The 22,397-nt window shown below is 53.2% G+C and overlaps 1 protein-coding gene across 6 annotated transcripts in view; it reads right to left on the reverse strand.

Moving 5' to 3' along the window:
* Nucleotides 1-22,397, reverse strand: part of DPP6 (dipeptidyl peptidase like 6) — a 934,588-nt gene that overhangs the window by 26,979 nt on the left and 885,212 nt on the right. For all 6 annotated transcript variants that reach the window (XM_079149262.1, XM_079149264.1, XM_079149261.1 and 3 more), the window contains exon 17: nt 3,479-3,526. In XM_079149262.1, the coding sequence (XP_079005388.1) occupies nt 3,479-3,526 (48 nt within the window). The remainder of the gene's footprint in view (nt 1-3,478; nt 3,527-22,397) is intronic.

Here is a 22,397-nt window from a genome sequence, read left to right on the forward strand (position 1 = left end):
CCAAGGAGCTCCAAAGGCTGCCTGAAAGTCACCAGTGGGGAGGGGCTTGGCAGGGACGGTCCCTCAGCCTCAGCAGGAGGCAGCCCTGCCGCCCATGCTCACAGACTTCCAGCCTCCGGGACTGCGAGACAATGCACCTCTGTGTGGTGCCCAGTGTGTGGCACTCTGTGGCAGTGGCTCTGGGGACCCTGCACTCTGGGCTGCTGACCGTTCCTGTAGCTGCTATCACTTAGGATAAAATCCCAACTTTATCTGAGATGGGAGGAACCAGGTGAGAGATGCTGCCCAGTGTTCTCTGCAGCTAGGCCTGGCCGGGTACCAAGCTGTGGCCAATATGGCGTGACAGGAAGCACTGGGGCACTGCTGGAGGCCAGCCTGATGGGGCAATGGCAGCACAGGAGCCCCACCTGTCCGTACCTTGGCCCCAGTCCAGCCTGAAGCCTTTGGCATGGAGCAGCAACCCAGAGGGCAAGGGCTGCCAGCCAAAGACCCAGACAGGGAAGGTGCATGGCCACCGCCCAGGGCTTCGGCAGCCTCTGGGAGCATCGCGTGGGAGATAAGCCTCCAGCCGTGGGAGCCATGGCTGTTCTGGGTCTTCTGTTAACACTGCCAAGCGTAACCCTAAGTGACAGAGGGCACTTGTGTTTTATGAGAAGCCTTCATGCAGCTGCACCATGCCAGCCTGCAGGAGGAAGGGGGTGGGGCTCAGGGGCTGCGCAAGGTGGGAAGATCGGGTGCTGGGGTGTCTTCCTGGCCCCACACCACAGAGTCTGATGCAGTAGAGGCTGCACAAGAGGAGCCCCTCTTCTCCTCTTGGGGAGAGGGTGCTGCCACCAATGCAGCTGCAACTAGTAACTCTGAGGCTGATTCCTGCAGAGCCTGAGCTCACCCCAGGGCATGCAGGAGGTCAAGTGCAGCGTGAAGCACCGCAGAGCTGGCAAGAGGCTTGGGAGTCAAGTGCAGAGTGCGTGCTCCGAGGGCTCTGCACGCCCGGCGTGGTATCACGCCGCCCAGGGCTCTGCTCCTCGGTACTTTGCTGGCACGAAGCCCAGCCCATTGTTTAACGGAGAAGGAATTCTGCTTCTCTGTTCTGTTTGTTAAATAGAGAAGGACGGAAGGCTGGCATGTCATGCCAACCTCGTCCTGTGTGCATGATGCTTTTTATTTCTTATCCCTCTAGGTCTTCTCTCTGCCTCTGGAAGTCATGTCATAGAAGTCACAGCTCAACTGCAAACAGTAAATGCTGCACAGAGCCGCCTCTGTGTTTGTGGAGTGCCACCGTGGAATTCCGCCGACTACCCAGACTCTTCCGCTGACGCTGGTTGGATTGGCTGGTTAATGCAGCCAGGCAGCCCAACATGTGAAAAGGAGCCGCCGTTTGGTTCCCAGTTAATGCAAGGTGTCAGAATTTCAAGAGCATTTATACTGCCCTTGCTGGACAGCCGGGAAGTTCTGACGGGGACTGCACCCCACTCTGCACATAGAACTTTATTTATATAAGTGAAAAAAAATGAAATGCTTCTCAGTGAGGGCAACACCTATCCCAGATGCAGGTCTGCCTCACTGTCATGCGCACCTGACCTTGGAAACGGCTGGCTTGACCCCCAGGGGGACACCCTAGGGGTTCTCACTGGGACTCAGGATTCCTGAAGGAGTGTCACAGCTGGCTGGAAAGTGGCTGAAAAGTCAAAATACCTTCTCACAAAGTAGGTGCTAAGGTGTCCTCTGATCTGGGAAGATTAATAAAAGGATCCCCCAAAGAAGCAGGTAAAAACATTTAAGTGAGTTGCCCCGGTAGGAGGAGCCACATGTCAGAGGTTCCAAAGCCTAGGTAGCGATGTGCGTCTTATTAGACCATGGATGTTAGAAGGAACATTTAAATCTGACAGAATTAGCCAGCCACAGGCAGTTGCAAATCAGCTCACAGAGTCTCTGTGTCCTCTTTCCCTGGCCCCCAGGGTGGCATCCTGTATAGCCAGGACTCTGCTCAAACTTCACCAGACTATCAGTTTTTAAGAAGGGAAAAGACCTCACAGAATGTCAGGAAATTACTCACGGCCTCTTAAATCTTAACAGATATTAAAAATGTGCAGCATACAGTTTCCTCAGGATGCAAGTTGCACAGGTGACATTGTGGACAAAGACTGGATTTTTAAGAGAAAATCATGGCTAGGTCTACGAATGAGCATTTTTAGAGCCCTGGTATAGGGGCGTGTCTGTTGGAGCCACAGGTCTTGGGGTGCAGCTACAGCCCGACTCTGCAGCCAGGCCTCGGGAGGGCTCCCCTGGCTCTGCCCTGAGCTGTCAGAGTGGGCAGGTGGGCTGGCGGGGGGCCCAGGAAATAGCTCTGGAGTCCCCCAGGGGATATAAACCCCTTGAGGTATGTCCCAGATCCCCAAGCCTCCCAGGCACCCAGAGCAGCCTCCGGTGAGGCTGGAGAAGAGGCCTGGGAGCAGGTGTACCTTCACCCCCAGCCCAAGCCCTGCAGCGAAACCCTCACAGGACCTTCTCACACTTGCTCCCTCCATCCTGATGCCCCCTTGACATTTTTTGTTTCATTTAAACAATCTCATGTCCTAACCCAGTTGTTTATTTCTGGCATTATCATTACTGATGCTTGAATTTCTAGAGGTAGGTTACTGACTTGGCAGAATGTCATCCTGTCTGGGATGGCTTTCTATGTGCTGTCTCTTCACCCATCTCTTTTCACTTTTGGATGCTTTAGAAACTGGCATGGCTTGCCTTTCTGCCGGGTTCTGCCTGTGGCGCTCCATGGGAAGGAGGGGGGTGGGGAGAAAGGCATCGGGTTTCTTGGGATCAGGAAAGAGCGGGGTCCAGAGCAGGATGAGGTCAGCTTCCTCTACTGCCAGGAGCTCCTCATGAGTCCCTGGAAGCCACATAAATTGGCAGAGACATCCTGCTTGGTGGCACTCAGTTCAGCTCCTCTCAATCTCAACTGGGCCTCAAACTTGACCTTGGCCTCTGCCCTGTCTTTAACCCGCACCATCCAGTTTTAGCAAGTGCCCTGCTGAGTCAGTTTAGCCAGTCTCACACCCACCCCTGAGGGGATCCCCTTGCCAGCTGATGTCTAAGTCCTTGGCCTGTCCTGCAAGAATCCCACAAGGACAGGCATGCCTCCAAGGACACACCGAGCCTGGTCGCAGGGGAGGACCTCAGGGAGGACGGTTAGAAGCTGTCTAGAAGGCTGGCTGTTCAAATCCATGCAGCCTTGGCCCCCAACCTGACTATCTCAGACAATGAGCTGGTGGTTGCTGGACTTGCAGGCGCAGCCCTCCTGTGGCGCCATGGCCGGCCACACTAACTCCACCTCCATCACATGGGATCCGGAAGCTCTGTTCTGAACTGCAGGACCTGGCTCGTCCCTCTGATGAGGACACCGGGGGTTGGATTCTCTCTCCGGGTTTTCTTGCTTCCTTTCTGCAGAATCTCAGGGAGATGTACGACAACAGGCACTTACTTTTCCTGTCTGTGGCGTTGTGCACGGTCACGGTGGGCACTCCAGGACCTGTATGGGGTAGGGCAGGAGGCCAGAGAGAAACAGAGAGAAGCCATTAGTTCAGTGGAGCACAAGGGAGCAAGCGAGCTTTCCCGAGGACACGCAGATTCATGGGGTCTGGAGAGCCGACTCCACGCGCCAGGCCATAGAGGGCCCGCAGCGCTCGCTGAAGGCTTTCCATTTTGTGACGGTGCAGACACCTCACATGCAGCAGGAGCTGCTTTGAATGGGACTTTATGTGATGCTGGGAGGTGGAGTGAGCCAGAGCCCTCATCCGCCTGTGGTCACAGGGGAAGTGACGGAGACCCTGCCGAGTGCTGAGGTGCTGAGCTAGGTGGTGCGGTGGGTCAGGGGCAGTCAACACATTTTGCACCTATGCGATTTTCAAATTATGATTCGTTTACTGGGACACACTCCCGCTGTGCATTGAGGAGCATCCATATGCATTGTTAGATTGTTGTAATGACATAAAACATTTTATGAAGCATCTTGCTCGGTTTGTGTACTTGTTACCCCACTCAGACTATCCAGACACCAGTGCCGTGGTGGCTTGTGGAGTCCTCATGCACTCTCAAGCCTCAGTCTGAGAAAGACGGCGGTCTTGGCTGACCCCTGCCGAGGAAGCTGTTCCGCACTCTGGGCTTCTGGAGTGCTCTGCACACGCGCGCTGGGGCACAGGCAGCTGTGAAAGCGTCCTGCCTCGGTCCCCTTCATCCCTTCAGTTTGCGGCTTCCCCGCTCCAGGTCTTGGGTGAGCAGGAAGGGCCCACCCAGGACATGGTGGCCCCTGGTCAACTTCCTCTGCAGGCTGACTTTTGTATTCTCTTTAGCAAAAGGAGAGTCCGGGAAAGGCGGGGGTTGCTTCTGAAGTCTTCCTCATACATCAACGGCAGGCCAGGTGCCTCTCTCACCCTCTCTGCCACTCTCCTCTGCGGGACCAGCTATGCCCAGCTGGTTCCCAAGGGGCGGACTGTCCTCCTGACACTCTGCCCGACACTGGCACAGCTTGTCAGTCTCCCATCCAAACCCTCCTCAACACGCCAGGACCCTGCTGCCTCCGCCCTGGCTGAGTCCCTCCTCTTCCTGGTGCTCCCTGCCACACAGTGCCACAGGGGAGCCCTGGAGTCTGTAGCGCTGGTGTCCACTGTCCTTCCTCTCCGCTGAGCCAGGACCCGGGCTCCACAGCGGTCAGGGACTCGTCCAGTTCACTGCTGTGACTTTCAGCTTACTGGGACAGGGCTGTGTGAAGCTGAGCGGGCCACACAGAGCACACGGGAGGCAGGGGAAGGCTGCCCTCTGGGCTGGGGATGGAGGGGAAAGGAGGGGAGCGAGGCAGCGGCCAGGAGGAGGCTGACCTGCGTGGGGCTCCACGGCCCGGGGGCTGCCTGCACTCTGCTTCGGGTTGGGAGCTCATTGGAACTGCAGAGCACATAGCATTTGGACAGAGAAACAGTAGAGTTCTGGGAAGTTCCCCCCCACTTCCAAGGGCCACATGCCAAGAAGCCAAGCTGAGAACTGTGGATCTGCTATGGATCCCTCTGGGACTTAGAGGCTGCGGAGTGGACCTCCTAGTCCAGGCCTGGAGAGGCGGTGACAGAAGAGCAAAGGGCCCTTCACAGGCAAGGTTGGGCAGGTGGGGCTGGTGTGCACTGACTGGAGGTCCCAACTGCTGAGAGCCAGGGACTCTGGCCATACCGGCTGTGGACATCACAGCAGATGCCCGACTGCCCAGGAGCTGGACACAGACATCACTCAGTGCACCTCAAAGTCCAGGGGTCAGGGCCCTTCCCCACACTGTGCCCCTTCCCTATTCACCCAGCAACAGGGTGGCCAGGTAAAATTCTGGCTGTCTGACCACATGTGGATCTCTGATAAACAACACGTATTTTCTTTGCATTAATATGTTCTTGCAGTACTTAGGACATACTAAGTACTGCTGAAAGTATTTGTTGTTTACCTAAAATCCCAAAGTAACTGGGCATCCTGTATTCTTCCTGGCTAATTCCAGCACCCCCAGCAAGCGGGGAAGAGGGATCTGAGCGTCTGAGACAGTGCTTACTGAAGAGAGGTAAACACTAACGGAAGGTTTAAATTATTGAGGCAAACTAAGTTTTCTAGCTGGAGGATCCACTTCCCCATGGGGAGCCCATGTGGAAGAGCAGACCAGTCATGGAGAATAAAGAGTCTACATCTATTTCCTCTGCCCATTTCAGGGTGAGTAAATTTGCAAACAGAGCATATCCTGTGCCCTTATTAATAATGTAAACAACGATTATTTATTCAGTGCCTACCACGTCAAAGCCACTGCAAGATGTTGCACATGAATAATTTCTAATCCAACCTACACAACAGTTCTGCAAAGAGGATGTTTCTAACCTGATTTACAGACGAGAAACACAGGTTTATGGCTTGAAGTCTTGTCTCATCCACACAATAAGGAAGTTTCTGAGCCTGAGAAGTCCCCTCTTACTTTTTAACTCATGAACATAACACATTTCAAAACAAAATTCAAATACTAAAAAAAGGAATAAGTGACAGATGGAAGGCCCACCTCATTGCTCTTCCAGAAGCAGCCTCAATGTTTACCTGCATACAGGTGGTCATAGTTACACATAAGCAGATATTTTAAACACATGACAAAGATAACATAAAAGTATTTCATGCCCATCTATAAGCTTTACCAAACATGAATGTTGAGCTGTACTTGCCCTAGTTGTTACTTTTTAAAAATTAAACATAACATGCTAAGTAAAATAAGTCAAACCCAAAAAACCAAAGGCCAAATGTTTTCTGTGATATGCAGACCCTAATTCACAATAAGGGGGAGAGGGATAGGGAAGAACGGAGTTACTTTATATTTGGTAGATGGGAGTGAAGGGAGGGGAGGGTCTGGGAGAAGGAATGATAGCAGAGAGAAACAGACACTATCACCTCATGTGCATGTGTGACTGCGTGACCAATGAGATCCTGCAATATGTATAATCAGAAAAATGGGAGCTCACACTCTATTTGTGTATGATCTATCAAAATGTGCAAATGCATGCTACTGTCATGGACAACTAATTAGGACAGATTAAAAAATTAATTTAAAAAATGAGTACTTAGTGAGGGAAAAGGCCAGGGCCTCCAGCTGTCCTGTCCCTGGTGAGGAGAAGCAGGAACACCCTTGGGTGGAGTGGTCCTTGAACATGCACACACAAGAAATCAAGAGCCCCGCCCCAGGTAAGCCTGAGCGCCCTGCCCTGCCCCAGCCCCGTCTTTCTACCTAAGCACCACTCCTTCCCCATGGGGAGGACTGGCAAGGCTGGGTAGGCAGCAGGAACAATGGAAGAGCAAGTGTGCACCAGAAGGTGACCTTCGCCAGGAAGCAAGGCTGCCCATACCCACCAGAGTGCCAATTTCCAAGATTAAATAAACAGGAAGTAGGGGAAATGGCAACAGGTGGGTGGTGGCAGGTCATTATCCTAACGCAAGCGTAGCTCGAGAAGGGCAGGGTTGATGCCCTGGTACCCACAGGCCTGACCCTCCAGTGTTGAGGTCGGAGGAGGTGCCGACTATCTCATGTCCCGTATGGGAACAGCTCGAAGGCTCCTCCACAATTAAAACAGCACCACCGTAGGAGCCAGCCCTCTCGTCACTGGGTACAAATCCAAAGAAAAGAAATGAGTGTTGCGGAGACACCTGCTCCCCACATTCACCACCAGAGGCCGTGACAGCGAGACAGCTGTGCCTATCGGTAGACACACAACGGAACATTATTCAGCCTTCAAGAGGGAAAGTCTGTTCTTTGTGAGACCATGGACGGAACTGGAGGATGCTGTGGTATGTGATGTGAGTGAGGCACAGAAAGACCAGTGTCACATCATCTCACAGAAGTAGAACCCTTGACCTGAGAGATGGAGGGAGCCGGATGGAGAGCGCCAGGGCCGTGGGGATGACAGTGTGGGAGGCCGCTGGTTAAGGACGGAAATGTCACTGGAGGAATAAGTCGAAGAGACCTGTTGTACAACAGGTGACCCCACATTCTTGAAAACCGCGAAGAATAAGCCGCCTGCAGGACGACTCGATGTGTCGCGGCGTCGCCCATTTCGTACGGCCTTTGTACTAGGCGGGTAGTTAGTTGCAGGGTGCCGAGGCCATGTCTGCAGGAGTGGGTGGGGACGGAGACTTTGGGGAGGGATGGAGCATTCCTGTGAGCTCTGAAGGCTCGTGCCCGACAGGTCTGCTGCTGGGTACGCACGGCTGGTGCGTTCGTGCCACGACCAGCCCAGGAGACAGTGGGGTTCTCACTGCTGCTTAGCGGGGTGCATGATGAAGGCCAGAGGCCCCCACACGGAGCAGCACAGAGCCTGCGGAACGGAGTCCCCCTACTGACAAGGACAGACGGAAAACGAAGGCCAGAGAAACCTCACGGGCCAGAGAGGCGACCACGCAACCACACTTGCGGAACTGCGGACGTGACTGCAAGGAGATGCACGGCCCTCGCTGTGTGACAGCACAGCGGCTCTCACAACCTCCGGGCGGTGGTCACTCACAGCCACGCTTGTGACCTCGGCCAGCACACATCATTTGGCCCAGTCTGATGCCAGTGGAGCCTGCCGCGTCCCTGTGCCCTAAGGAGACTGAGATCCCGTGGCAGTGGGGGTGACAGCTTTCCAGGCAGGGGGGACACTGGGGACACCACGGCCACCACCAAAGGCAGAAGCAGCCCACATCTAAGCCAGTCATCTACCTACCCTCGTGGAAACAGTGCGGAGAGGTGCACGGTTGTCATTTTTTAAAACATTTTTTACCTAATGGGCGAATACCCCTAAATATTGTTAAGCCCCTGGGTGGAGCTGGGCACCTTCCCACACTTGCTGGCTGCTGGCCATTTGCATTTCTTGAGTGTTTTGTACACTACCCAGTCCCACCCTCGGTCTCATTTCACTGTTACTTATTCTTAGGCCAGTTGGGGTCTTGGGTCTTCACCATGCTGCTGCTAATTCTCCTGTGTTCTTTAAAAGGTTTAACAGCGCAAATAATAGCCATTATTATGCTGAATTGCAACTTTTAAAAATGTAACTATTTCCACTCCACAGGCAGAAAGACACAAGGCAGAGGTCGAATCTGCCTCCCTCCACTGCCTGCCCTCTATCTGGCAGTGAGTCTGTGTCCCAAAGTTGGCTGAGCAGATTAACGGCTAATGAGGAAATGACCTTCTAGTCACATACGTGGCCTGACATACCAAGGTAGCAAATTTAAATTAGGCTAAGGAAAGCTCTCTTGAGGCCATTCTGCATCCCGTTTTTAATAATTCAGGTTGCTGCTTCTCTGTCAATACTTGCAGTACCCCTTGACGTTTCCACTTAGTTTCCATAAGTGTCTCCATTAACAGAGTCTAAGTGAGGTTCTGTTTTCCTGAGAGCCACATCACAACCTGGCCATCCCCTGTTATTTTAACACAGCATACTTCTTCAGTCTGGTGCAATATACATAAACACCACACTAAAGTAATAAGGCAGCCCTGTCTGTTATCCTGTATCTATCAATTATAACCTAATCCCTTCCAGCCCACCCAGATTCCTGCCCTCAGAGGAGATCCTGTTGGAGGTGGCAGGTGCCCAGGTCTGTGACCCAGCTGCCCATTCTCCTGAAGGTGCCACCACATCTGCCTCTGGCTCAGGGGTTTATACCCACTGTTCAGTCCATGTGAGTTACAGTACCACCCACTGTCTTCGAAATTTCTATGGTGTTTAGGCTTCTGCAAATTGGCAGGCAATTCAGGAAAACACCTAAATCAAAATGAATTTTCTCCTAAGAAATAAAGAACAAGTATGAAAATTCTAAGTGGGAATCAGATACTTGAGATTTGTGATACTTTGTCCAGACCTGTGCAAGAGCTTTGCTGAGATTTCTCTAAGAAACAAAGGAACCCACAAAATGCGTGAGTGGTGTGCTCAGGATCAGAGGGGATTTTCACATAAAAGGGGAGCACTTTAAATCGCTTTCCGACAGCCTGGAAGACTGCTGCCAATGACACCTGTGGGGGCTTCACCACTGAAGTTCTAAGTCGACCTCACTTCTCTTCCTCTTAAGGTCAGGGCAGTTATGCACACCTGGCCCCAAAAGCACTTTTCTCCAGTTGAGGTTTGTCTGCACAAAAGAAAGTTTTGAAGTGTCCTGTGGCCTGAAGCCTGCCACTCCACTGCTGTGCACAGTTACTGTGGGAAACCTGATCATCATTGCTTTTAGCCTCACAGGTGGCCAGAACCTTAAAGCACTCTGCTTGATGGCTGTTCTTCTGACAACTCATTCTTAGTGTCTTTTTGGTTGGCAAATAATTAAACTCAGCAAATGCATACTGCAGTTCTCCCACGTGCAAGACACAGTGCTAGATCCAAGGGAAACAGACAGAAATGGACGAAATATTTCCCACTAGCAAACTCAAGAGTTCCGCAGGGGAGACAGATCAGGGGTGACTTGATGCTTGCTCCTGGTCTGCACGGTCACCAAAGGCCCATGGGTAGGCTTCCATGGGTCAACTTGCATGAGCAAGGAGGTGGTCAGGTGGTCTGTCCCAGTGGCTCTGAGGTTCCAGATGACCACCTTCCTTCTGTGGGCCTCAAGTGCAGAATGCAGGAGTCTGGGGTCTATCTTGGGGCAACAGTGGCTTCTGCAAAAGGCACAGCAGCAGACTTTTGGCTTTGTGCCTGGCCCTACGCTGGGTGCTCTGGAGACCACCTGTCAACCTCACTAGATGGTGGCAGCACACGCTGCTGGAGACCAGACTAAGGAGTCTCCCCAGGTGAAGCACTGGCCAGTGGCCTGAGAACTGTGCTGAGAGGGAGGTGCACTCTGCCTGCAGCAAGAGCCCAGAGGAAGGAAGGGGGTCTCTGGTCTGCTCTTCCCAGCCCACCCTCCCGATTTCACGCTTTTGTCTTGTTTGGGGACATGGAAGCATACCGTACATTCATTGCAAATGTCTCTGCCAATTAGGTCACACGCTCATTATCCAGGCAGGGGTGTGTAGACTTGTGTCCCATTAGCCTCTGCCAATCTTACGGTTGGACACGGATGTTGTGCCTTGGTTCTCTGCTCCCGCCCAGTAATTCTTAGTCCTCGGTAAGTCAGTCTGCCTCAGGGGCACGTCTTGGAGCTTGCAGGGAAAACACAAGTGCTCAGACGAATGTAAGAAGCGTGAGCCTGCTGACAGCAGAGAACTAATTACATTTGCTCATCCTTTGCTTACGAGGAGAGAACTGCAATAGAAACACCTTTTTGTGGCACATGCCTAGAATCCCAGCAGCTCAGGAGGCTGAGGCAGGAGGATCACGAGTTCAAAGGCAGCCTTAGCAACTTAGCAAGGTCCTAAGCAACTTAGCAAGACCCTGTCTCTAAATAAAAAACATTTTAAAAAGGGGCTGGGCACGTGACTCAGTGGTTAAGCATCCCTGGGTTCAATCTCCAGTACCAAATCAACCAACCAACCAACATTTGGCCTTTAAAATGATTGATAATTGACACATTTTGGCTCAATTTAAATATCCGATTATATTGTTCCTGAAAAGGAAAAAAGGAAAGTGAAGCCAATGACTTTGGCAGTTTTTTTTTGACAACTAAAGATCTCGAGGACAGAGGGGCGAGTGTTTTGATGACATTCAAAGCAGAGTCGAATTGCACAACAGGCTTGCCAACGGAAAACGTGTTTTTGTGGGTCTGGTTTCCAGCTCCCTTTCCTTTTAGATCATGAGTCTGCACCTGCTTGACTGGATGGAGTCATGTGACAATTACAGATGAAAGTGAAGTGACTAAAAAGGTCGTAAAACCATAAAGGTGAAAAGTCCTCAGAAGAAATAGAAAAATGCATAAAGGACGAGGGCTGCCCGTGCTCCCACCTCTGTCCTCTGAGGACGCTACGTGACAGATAATTTCCACCGCAGCCAACCTCCTGGTACGTAAACAAAGGCGACCCCAGGCCCGGCCTTGCGGGCTCCAGCTATGAATGGTATCGACCGCAGCTGTGCGCAGGCGGGAGCGGGCGGCTCTGGCCGCGCCAGATAATTGGCAGCCGCCCGCTGCTGCAGACTCCAGATCTCTTTATTTGCCAGCTCATGAATAATGTATGCCATGCGAAGTGTATACATGGCGGTATTATCATACTGGTAAACAGGGAGCTGCCCAGGTACCAGCACTACTGCAGATAATTAAAATATTTGTTCCAGAGACAGCATTTCCTAGTCAACACTGCAGGCAGGTTTCGCTGCCGTTTGATTTTGAAACCTTGTTATCGCTGACATCAAACCTGGGATTTAGCCCCTCCCCACCGTGCCCCACGGCGTTTAGTTTTGCTGCAATCCGATTTCATGTCCAGGGAACTTGAAAGCGATTCTATTTCCCATGTAGCAGCTGAGTGGCATTGCTCAGCGGGGGCCTGGGGTTGTTGTGCAGGCTCACTGGAGGGGGAAGCAGGCCTCGCTGACTCTGCAGTCCCCGGCGGCTCCGCCCCGGACATCGCAGGGGACACTGGGGGCTCTCTGCGTGCATTTTAGGAATAGAAGCTTCCTGATCATCAAACAAACAAATAGCAAGCCTCCACAGGCTCTTCAAGGGCTTCTCTGCCTGCTCTTGAAACTCAGCTCACATCTGTAGGTAGTGGATTTATAGAAGCTTCTGGTTTTAGAAACCATCTGCATCAAGGTCACAACATCCTCTTGCCCCCGTTCACATGACCCGGGTGACGTTTTTAGGTGCTTCACATAATTCGAAGAGTTTCAAATATGAGGGATGGATTCGTTTTCTTGGTCTTGTGGGATGAGGTAACCTGCAGGGAACAACGTGCTGGACGTGGGCTGTTCGCCTGGTCTCTGCACGAGCTGAGGGGGCATCTGGACTGGGATCTCCTGCTCCTGTCTCACCCTCTTCTGTCCCCTTCTCTAGACTCTGGCATCAGAGTCTAGAGATACTTGTCAAAGTTTTCCACAGCGTGATTTCAAAAGTTATGCCATGATTGTCAATCACACCATGAAATTCTAGTTTGATTTCAAATGATATTCATGTCTCACATCTTCAAACATTCTTGGAACTCACTGTATTTCATACAATTTGGTGTCCCTATGGAAGAATGTATAGTGACTTGATAGTAAGTTGCCAACTGGTAGCTGCTGATTAAATGAATAAATAATTAGTTGACCGTACATTCTTAGAAAATTGTGCACATGGTGGAGTCAGCTCAGAGGTTTAGGCACAGGCTCCTGAATTGCCTCAAAGTTGCCAGCTTTAGACGTCAGCTCTCCTTTCACAAAGCACGTGAGATCACCATGTCAAGTTTTGTAAGGACACTGAGTCAGGTGCGTGGGAGCACTGTTCACGGTGTCTGCTCCTTGAGACGGCCATTCGAAGAATCCCAGGAGCCTCTGTGCAATGTCCTCACACGGTCACACGGTCACACTCTCGGCCTCCGGAGGACAGTACTCACTGCATCTTCGGAGTCTGCTGGTGAGGCGCTCAGAGCCCTTTCGGTCATCATACTGAGCGCTTTGCTGTCCAAGCTGATCCGATCCTGACGCGGGAAGGCTGCTTCTCAAGGAGGAGGCCGCACAGGTCCCCAGAGCTCGCTCACTGTGTGGAGCTCTCTGCTCCATGACCGAGCTATGCGCTGCCCTTCTCCTAGGCCCCGCAGGCAGGTCCCTCAGCGAGCAGCCTTCAGCCACCAGGCACTGCCTCTCGCAGGGTGTGCCCCGGGCGGTCGCCTGCTCTCATGCTCCTGCCAGGCCTGGTACAGGGACAACTGGACACCCTGGCCCAGAGTCCCTTGCCCTGTTCAGGAGCTGCTTGAGATTCAGAATCACCTGCTTTTATCCTGGATGTCAGGCTTCAGAAGAGGCAGATCGTCTCTTTTCAATGAAACCAGCCCCGCACCCACTCCAATCCCACGTCCCATCCCTCACCGGGTCCTCTTTCGTGCCAGGAACCTCCGGCCTCTGTGGCAGTGCCCTCGGCACGGCCCACGTCTCCTCCTGCACTAGGAGGTACACACTCCTCACCTTGTCCTCTTCAGATCAGGACTGGGCTGTTCCCACTGTCCACGGTTTGCATCCCCAGGAGAACCTGGGAGCTGGCCTCGCCTAACCGTCACCTCCCACGGGCTGGCCCGCTGCTCCAGAGAGAGCTGAGCTACGCACACCTTCACGCCTGCTCGTCCCAGCCAGCCCTGCCGCAGACCCTCCAAGTCCTCAAGACGCCACAGACGTCTTCCCCACAGTGCAGTGCTGACCTCTCCCTCCTTGTCTGTGACCACAGCCACGGGTGCTGATCACACCATGCGACCGCAAGCCCACTCTGTTTCATGTGTTTTGTGTGCATCTGCTCACCAATTCCTTAAAATAAGCTCACGTAATAGGCACTAACCCCTCAACTTGCAAGCGAATAAAGAGGCACAGAATAGTGTGGCACAGCTGCATTTACACCCGAGCACTCGGGCAGGTGCCACCGCCCCTCCCTTTGCCACTAGTCACGTTTACTTTTAATCATAAGAAGCGAGAAACCTCAGGCTCACCCTGGGCTGCACCTGGCGGCTCAGGGGATGTGAGCCAGTTACTTGAGCTCGCTGGTCCTTGGCGTCCTCATCTGTGAAATGAGAGCACCCCCGCTGCGCCTCCCAGCGCGTTCTGAGCACCGAGGAAGAACGCACACAAAACAGGCCGCCTGTGGCGTGACACAAAGCGCCTCGGCCTGACCTGTCCTGTGTGGTCTTCGTGTCTTTGCAGGACGACAGGGCCACATGTGCAGGAGGGGTGGAGAGAATGGAGCAGTCCTGTGAGACGTGCAGGCTCCGTGCTGCGAGGCCTGACCGTGTGCTGCCAGGGGCACGTCTCAGAGGAGCTTGCGGGTGTGCCGGGCCCTCCATCCCAGGGCGCACCGGTCATCACTGTTTACATTTGTTACATTATTACTGTTTTATCTTGTCATCCGTTCACCCACGCTCTTCCCAGGGATCCTGGGGTCAACGGTCACATCGTCAAGGTGGGTGGTTGGCGAGGGTTTGAGGTCGAGGCTTCCAGAGTGACCAGGGGCCCCAGCCACAGGAGACTCTTAGAGAAACAAATCCCATTCGCTCACAGTGACCTGGACTCATTCTGACACGCTCCTTTGTCCGTGTGTGGCTGGCCCCTCCCAGTGCTGATCTTCCTCCCCAGGGACCTGGCCGCGATCCTCGGGCCTGGCAGCACCTTTTGGGAGCCTTTGAGATCTGCATGGCCCCCCTGTCCCAGGAAGGTCATCTAGGAGAGCCCCCCTGCTGTCCAATGGGCTCTCGGAGCTTCCAGTTGTTCAATCCCACTTGTCCTCGTGGGCCCAGGGTGAGGGGTCCCTCGGGGGTGGCCCGTCCTCTCCCCTGGCAGGGATGGCCCTGGGTGGCCGGCTGGCATCATTCTATGCTGCTCCTGTCTTGTCTCTATAGTGGAATTCCTGGGCACTGGGTAGGGGCACTGTGGCCGCGGGCATCTTGCACAGAGACACCCCACGATCTGCAGCTGTCACGCAGGCCCTGCTGCAGTTGGTTTTTATTTCCTTCAAGAAGACTCTTCTATTCCTTAAACTTTTTGCCCTTTCAGTTCCTTAATCTGCAAAATGAAGCACTGGTACCAGATCAGAAATCTTCAAAGGGAGCCCCAGAAGTCTCCGGAGGTGCGGCTATTTCCATATCAGGTTCCCCAGGAGGTTTCCTTTTGAAGAAGGGGCTTAAAACAAGTCGGAGAACGTCTGGATTAGAGGATCTTCACGCTGCTTTCTGCCCTCACATTCCACGAGTCAAAAAGCATTCCCAGCGTCCTCTAGCTAGAGCCACTCTAGAATCCTTAATAACTGCTTTGCTGCTCTTACCTCCCTTCCGCTTCCTCATGTGTCCCGTCCCCGTGACCCTGTGTCACGTGGGCAACTCAACCCGGAGAACTTTGAGGACCATCCTAATGTGCCCACTGCAAATAGAATCCAGAGTCCCCTGCACACAGAGGACCACAACCACGTACTTTTAGAAATAAATTAACAATTTTTTATAAAAAATCTAAATTCTCTTGGGGGAATGCAATAATAGAAGTCTTACTTTGTTTGTTTTGTTAAGAAGTGAGCGGAAAGAGAAACCAGTACAGAGGTTGGGTCGCAGGTAATCCTTGCCAGTACTGGGGAACGAAGGGAAAAAAGGAGCAACGATACTCCTACAAGTGCAGAGTAAGTTACATGTGTGTGTACAACTGGGCGAGTGTGGGTTCGTGCTTGTGTGTGAATCCACGTGTGTGGGCGTGAGCTCATGAATGCACGCGCGCTTATGTGGGAGCATGTGAATGCATGTGAACACGTGCGGGCATGAGGCATGTGTGTGAGGGCATGTACACACGTGTGTGGCTGTGTGTGCACGTGTGCACGCTGTACACAGACGTGCCCGGGGCTCCTTCCTTGAATTCTTCCTTCAAATTATTTTGTTGTTAAAATCGCTTCCTCCCAATTTCCTCCTCACTTTTTTCATGTCAGTGAGCAATTAAGGATGATTCAAACAAAACTAATGGTGCGCAGCACCACGATGAAACTCTCACAGCGCGTTCGCATGCTCTGCGGAGGAGGAAGTACGATCTGAACGGCCGCACGAATGACAATCTTAATTAATTTCCTGCTTTAACAACCGTGTGAGCGTGGCAGCAGACATGCCTCCTCCAGGCCGGCCTCCTCACAGACACTACTGTCCTCTGAGACTCAGCTCTTCCTGGGCAGGACTTGGTGGGACAGGCGGCAGGCATCAGGAGGAGGGTCTTCCAGAGAGAGGAGACAGCCGGCCAGACGCAGCCCTTCCCACGGGGCTCCTCTGTGCGGGCGCCTTGGGGCGCTGCTGCCGAGAGGTGGGTGCAGGCTGTGCAGCCCAGGCCTGGGGCACGACTGCAGGAGGCACCATATTGGGCCCAGGCTGGCTCTGGCGCGTCAGTGGTGGACGAAGGCGGAGGAGCCACGGGAAGATGGTTCTGCACTCCTGGCACCGCCTGCTGGGCGGGCTCTCCCTCACGGTCACAGGATCCTGCCTACCTGCTGCTGCCTGGGCACAGGGACTCCTTGCGAGACTCCATCAACTGTCAGGTGGGCTTCGACTTGAAACGGCTCGCGGAGATTGCAGCAGCCATTCTGATTTCAGAAAAATGTGAAGAGGACAGGTGCTGGGGGCAAGGAGACGGCGCTCTGTGCGCCCGGAGGGCAACGGCTCTCACACTCGGGCGGTCGAGTCCCCGGAGGCGTGGCGAAGCCGAGCCCGCGCGTGCCGCGTCCTCTGACTCTGGGGGTTTGCGAGGAGCCTCAGGATCCGCCTAACAGGACCCAGCACCACGCTCCAAGGTGACAGAGCAAGTTCTTTTGCAGCAGCTGGCTGTCACCGTGCAATGTCAGGGGCTCGGGAGGCTTCCGAGTGTGCACCTGGGGGCCGCGCCCATTTTCAAGGGCTGTCCTCACAAAGCCCCACAGCCTGTGTGGCCTGGGCAGCGGGAATCACTGTCTCTGGGTCTGGAAGGAGAAGTCCACGATGGAGCTCCCTCTGGGACGGGAGGAAGCCTCCACCCCGCGGGTGGCGCTGCTACCCTGGACTTGCGCACGCAGCCCTCCCTCCTCTGCCTGTGGCGCCAGAGGGCCGCCTGCAACAGTGTCCTCCAAGGATGCCAGTCACCTCGGACTGAGGACCTGCTCGGGCACCTCCCCCTTTTAAGGAAGCACATCTGTAGTGCCATTTCCAACAAGGCCTCGTCCTGGGGCACCAAGGGCTGCGCCCTCAACGTATTTTGGAGGTAAAATTCCACCCACAACAGGGTTGGTCTTAATGTGTCCTCAGAAGAGCCAAGGCAGCATATGCTGGCCCTACTGCCGGAGTCTTTCCATGCTCCCATTCCCCAACCTCCCTGTAGGCATCACAAGTAGGCTAAATGTCAAGACACCCCGACCAGCGCTGCAGGCACTGCCCCCAGGCCCTCCTGAGGAGCCTGCCCCGCACAGTCACCCACAGAAGACATGACTCTGTGTCACATCAAGAACACCAGCAATCTTCCTGCTAAGGAATGCTTTGGTTATTTCTGGGTCTCTTATTTTTCTAAATGAATTTCATGATTACTTTTTCTAGTTCTAAGAAGAATGTCATTGGGATTTTAATAGGAATTGCATTAAATTTGTATAATGCTTCCATCAATAAATACATGAAAAACTGTTGAACACCTCTAGAAATTAAGAGAAATGCAAATCAAAACTACTCTAAGATTTCATCTCACTCCAGTCACAAGAGCAATTTTCAAGAATACAAGCAACAATAAATGTTGGTAAGGATGTGGGGAAAAGGCACACTCATACATTGCTGGTGGGAATGCAAATTGGTGCAACCACTCTGGAAAACAGTATGGAGATTCCTCAGAAAACTTGGAATGGAACCGCCATTTGACCCAGCTATCCCACGCCTTGGTTTATACCCAAAGGACTTAAGATCACCATACTATAGTGATGCAGTCACATCAATGTTTAAAGCAGCTCAACTCACAATAGCCAAACTATGGAACCAACCTAGGTGTCCTTCAATAGATGAATAGATAAAGAAAATATGGTATATATATGGTGGACTATTACTCAGCTCTAAAGAAGAATGAAATTCTGGCATTTTCTGGTAAATGGATGGAGTTGGAGAATATCATGTTCAGTGAAATAAGCCAAATCCAAAAAAACCAAAAGCTTTTTTTTTTTTTTTTTTTTTCTGATATGTGGATGCTAATTCATGATGAGCGGGAGGGGGCTAGAGAAGAATAGTTACTTTATATTAGGTAGAGGGGAGTGAAGGGAGGGAAAGGGGTATGGGGGTAGGAATGATAGCAGAGTGAAACAGACATTATTCCCTCATGTACATGTATGACTGCATGACCAATGAGATCCTACAATATGTATAATCAGAAAAATGAGAAATTATACTCCATTTATGTATGATCTATCAAAATGTATAAATGCATTCTATTGTCCTGTACAACTAATTAGAATAAATAAAAAATAAGTAAATAAAAATAAATTTAAAAAAAGAAAGCTAGCCATCAGGACCATTTCTGCAGTGAATAAATTAAATCTCGCTTCCTGGCCCTGAACATAATGATCCCAGAGGAGCAGAACAGACAGAGGCTATTATGACCACAAGCCTTAGTCTTTGGCACTTCCTGGTGAGCAGCCCTGGTCTCCGAGCCTCATCCATTGGGGTACAACCTGAACAGCAGTGCTGTTTCTAAGATCCAAACAAAGTCGACTTTCTTTGCAGTTCTTCGCTATTTTAAGAGAAAATAAAAATGGAAGCTGATATTAATAGGGTAAATGTTCTTTAGCTCTGGCTAGGAGTTCTAGGAAATAGAGATTGATGTCATGCGTAAGGCCTGGGGGAGTCTTCGGGTCTGGCTGAAGTGTCCCCAGGTAAGATAACACTCCTCGCCCAGTGGCTCCTCCTTGCTGTTTCCATTTTGAAACTGTGGACTGTCTGACTTGGCTGTGAGCACTCTGAGACAGACCTCCTCATTGTTCTCTACATCCTATGCTGCCCAGGCCAACTCTTGGATGTCCAGATCCATGGGCTATGAAGGCTGCCAAGAAAAAAACCTTCCTTGTCCACGTAAGTTTTCTTTGTTCAAAAATTTCCTTTATCCATGAGAAACTTTGATCGTTTTAGTCTGAAACAATAGCCATTATAAACGCCCAGGGTGTGGGTCCCTGCAGGCTCCATTCTTCCGAGCTGTTCAGCCATCCCCAGCCTGGGTGACACAGCCCATGCCTGGCAGAGAGGCTCTTGGCAAATGCTAGTGACCCATGCTCCCTACGCTTCACTGGCTTCCCAGCTTTGTTAGTCTTCCTGGACTCTGGGCCACTTGAGGGCAGGTCCTCTGTCTTGCTCATTTGTGTACCCAGCACCCAGCCTGGGGTCTGCCAAACAGGGGCACCACGGAAACACTCCTCAAGTAAAGCGCTCCAATCCTTTGTGTTCGCCTGGAGTCTGGCATATTCAGTCCGGGTGGCAGGATTTATGCACAGGGAAGCGCCAGGCAACTGCAAGTCAATTATCGACTCTGCAGACCCTTGCTCCTGTCTGAGGGCAAACGTGCGGGCTGCAGCGCCCCCTGGCGTCCAGGCTATACCTAGGGCTCTGCATGCTGGGGAGGGGGAGCAGCAAGGGTGTGGGAGTCAGTCCTCACTGACTCCCACAGGAGCCAGCAAAGGTGGCATCCGAGGCTGCTGACGTGTGCAGGGGAGGACACTGATGTCAGAGCCGCCCTGCCCCTGCTAGCTGTGTGCCTGTGTCACATTCTCATCTGTACCGCGGGAGGTGGCTTTGCCTTTGGGAAAGGAGAGGGCCAACCGTGGGCTCAGAGCAGCTTCCAGACCCCCGTGCTTGACTCCAGGAGCGTGTGCCAGGTGAGTCTGCGTGTGCTGTGAACCTCCTGGGCTACGCAGGATGTCCGTGTGCACACACACTAGCTCCAGTGAAGGTCCTGGGACTCCTGGCACGTGGGGGAGAATCCAGCCCCCGTGTGTCTGCCACTGCACTGCTGAGCAGAATGGCCATTCCCTTAGGTGTCCTCCCCATCCGCCATGAGTCGCTCCAAGGCGGTGACTCAACCTCGACCTTTGACCCCCAACTCCCAGGGCATTGCCTGGTATCCAGTAGTTGCTCAATAATGAGCTGGATGGTGAGTGAAGGAAAGTCATCACCTTTCTGAGGGAAATTTGGCGGCTGGCAGAGGTGCCTTTCTGGAAAGAGTAACAGCTCTCTTGAGAAACACCTCAGGCAGGTCCTTGCTTCTCAGTAAGAGGGATTGCAGTTTACTTTGCAAGATCTCATAATAGGTTATTTCATGTTGATTTAATTGGTGACGACGGAGGGACACAGCCATGTTGGAACTGCTGCTAGGAAATGCCAACACCTCAAGCAGCAGGCCACGAAGCCCTGGGCCCATGTGCTCCCTGGACTGAGAGGACAGATCGACTGATGCCAAATAAGCCTGGAGAAGACCCAGGATGCCTAGGCCTGATTCTGCTGCCAACGAGCTGCAGGGAAGGGCGGCAGGGCTCAAGCGCCTCCAGGCCCTGGGGGCTTCCCTGTCATTCAGGGGAAAACCTGATGCAGACGGAGAGAATCTCCCACTCAGACTGATGAGGAGCCACCCTGAGGGTGTGCGAGTGATTTTTTGAGATTTACACAAAAGCAACCCAGTGGTTTAAGGACCACCAGCTGAAATGGCTCCCTGTTGAAAGGAGAACACAGTTCGCATCAGAAATGGGCAGAAACACGTGGAGGATGTGCAAAGCAGGACACACGTCCCTGCCGCAGCCTCGCTCAACTTGTTTCAGAGGCTGGGATTCGTGGGATTCCATACCCCAGCATGGCGGCACACATGGCCCTGGGGATTGCGGATGGTGTCCAGACACCTACCAAGTGTGTGCTTCTTGATTTGTTTGAAAGGCCTTGAGAGAAGGTGGCCAGGAGAGCTCTCTGCAGTGACTGGTCCAGGATCACTCCCTTGTCCTTTGTGCAGGGGATTCTGTGGTGCTTTTCCTAAGGCAAGAGCTGAGGATGGGGAAGATACCTCCTCACCTGCTCACGGCAGGGAGGACAGGGTGACCTGAGCGTGGAAGGCAAGAGGCACCAACAGAGTCTGCGGCTAGAATCCTGGAGAGGTTTGGAACTGCAGCCCAGGGGCTGGGTAGGTGACCCCTGAACAATCACACAAGGTCAGCCAGCTCGGCTCCCCAAAGCACGTGACCACTGGCCCCAGGACAGAGCAGTCTTCCTGGAGACATGCCCCCTGCTCCTGGCATTTGTGCAGTGGGACTGGATGCTAGCCAGGAAGGGGTCCCAGCACTGCATGTTTCCAACTGGTCAGCTCTTAAACGGGTCTGCCGGCAGCTCCGGCCTCTGAATCTTGGCTGAGCTGTGTGATTCCATTAGGGTGACTGGATCCAGATGACACTCGGACACGGAAGCTGGCTACTCCTGTGTCACTGGCATGGGGAGAGTCTGGACGCCCTTTTGTGTGGATCTTTCCCCAGAAGGCCCCAAGCCTCGTGCACTGGAGTCCTCCCACAGGTGGCCAGCGCCAACCTGAAGCCCCTGACTATAAAGATGGAGAAGACAAGGGATTGCCCTATGACGCCGCCTCCCTCCCATGCTGGGTAGGGTCCTGTGGGGTCCAGGAGGAAGGACAGTGGGAAGTGAAAGGCCCGGGATGTCCCTGGCAGGTCCGAGAGGCCAGGAGTTCCTCCAGTGGACGTGGGGACCCTCAGCCACCGCAATCAGGCCGCTTGCTGTCGTTCCTGGAGTTCCGCGAGCGAGGCTCAGCAGCTCCTCTGCCAACAACCCCTCACACCACTGTCCCGTGTGCTGGGATGCCCCGGAGACTCCAGAGCCCAGCAGGGTCGGGGCAGCTGGGCAATGGCAAGGGGCACCACTGCCCCAAGATGAGTCACAGGGGCCAAGGGCCTTCCCAGTGGGGACCGGCCCCCAGCAGCTGCATGAAGGGCAAAGCACAGAGCGCAGGCGCCTGGAGGGACAGTGTACCAGGCAACCCCACAGCCAGCAGGAGAAGGTGGAGGGAGCCAGTGCAGGGAAGAGCGTGGCCCTCCCTCAGCCTCCCATCCTTTCCACCCTGATGGCCTCTGATGCTGGAGGCCCTGGCCCTCCAGGGCCATCATTCCTGAAAGATCTTCCAGAGAGTTCCCTCCCAGGCCTTCGACAGTGCTTTGAGAGCCTGTGACTAAAACACCTCTGAGGAGCACAGCGAGGGGGCAGCCAGACCCTGAGGGCTGAAAGCGGCTAAGCCGCCCCAGGAAACGGTGCTGGGGGTGCTGGAGGTGCCTCTGTAAGC

Source organism: Sciurus vulgaris (assembly GCF_902686455.1).
Source record: "Sciurus vulgaris genome assembly, chromosome: 8".
NCBI lineage: Eukaryota > Metazoa > Chordata > Mammalia > Rodentia > Sciuridae > Sciurus > Sciurus vulgaris.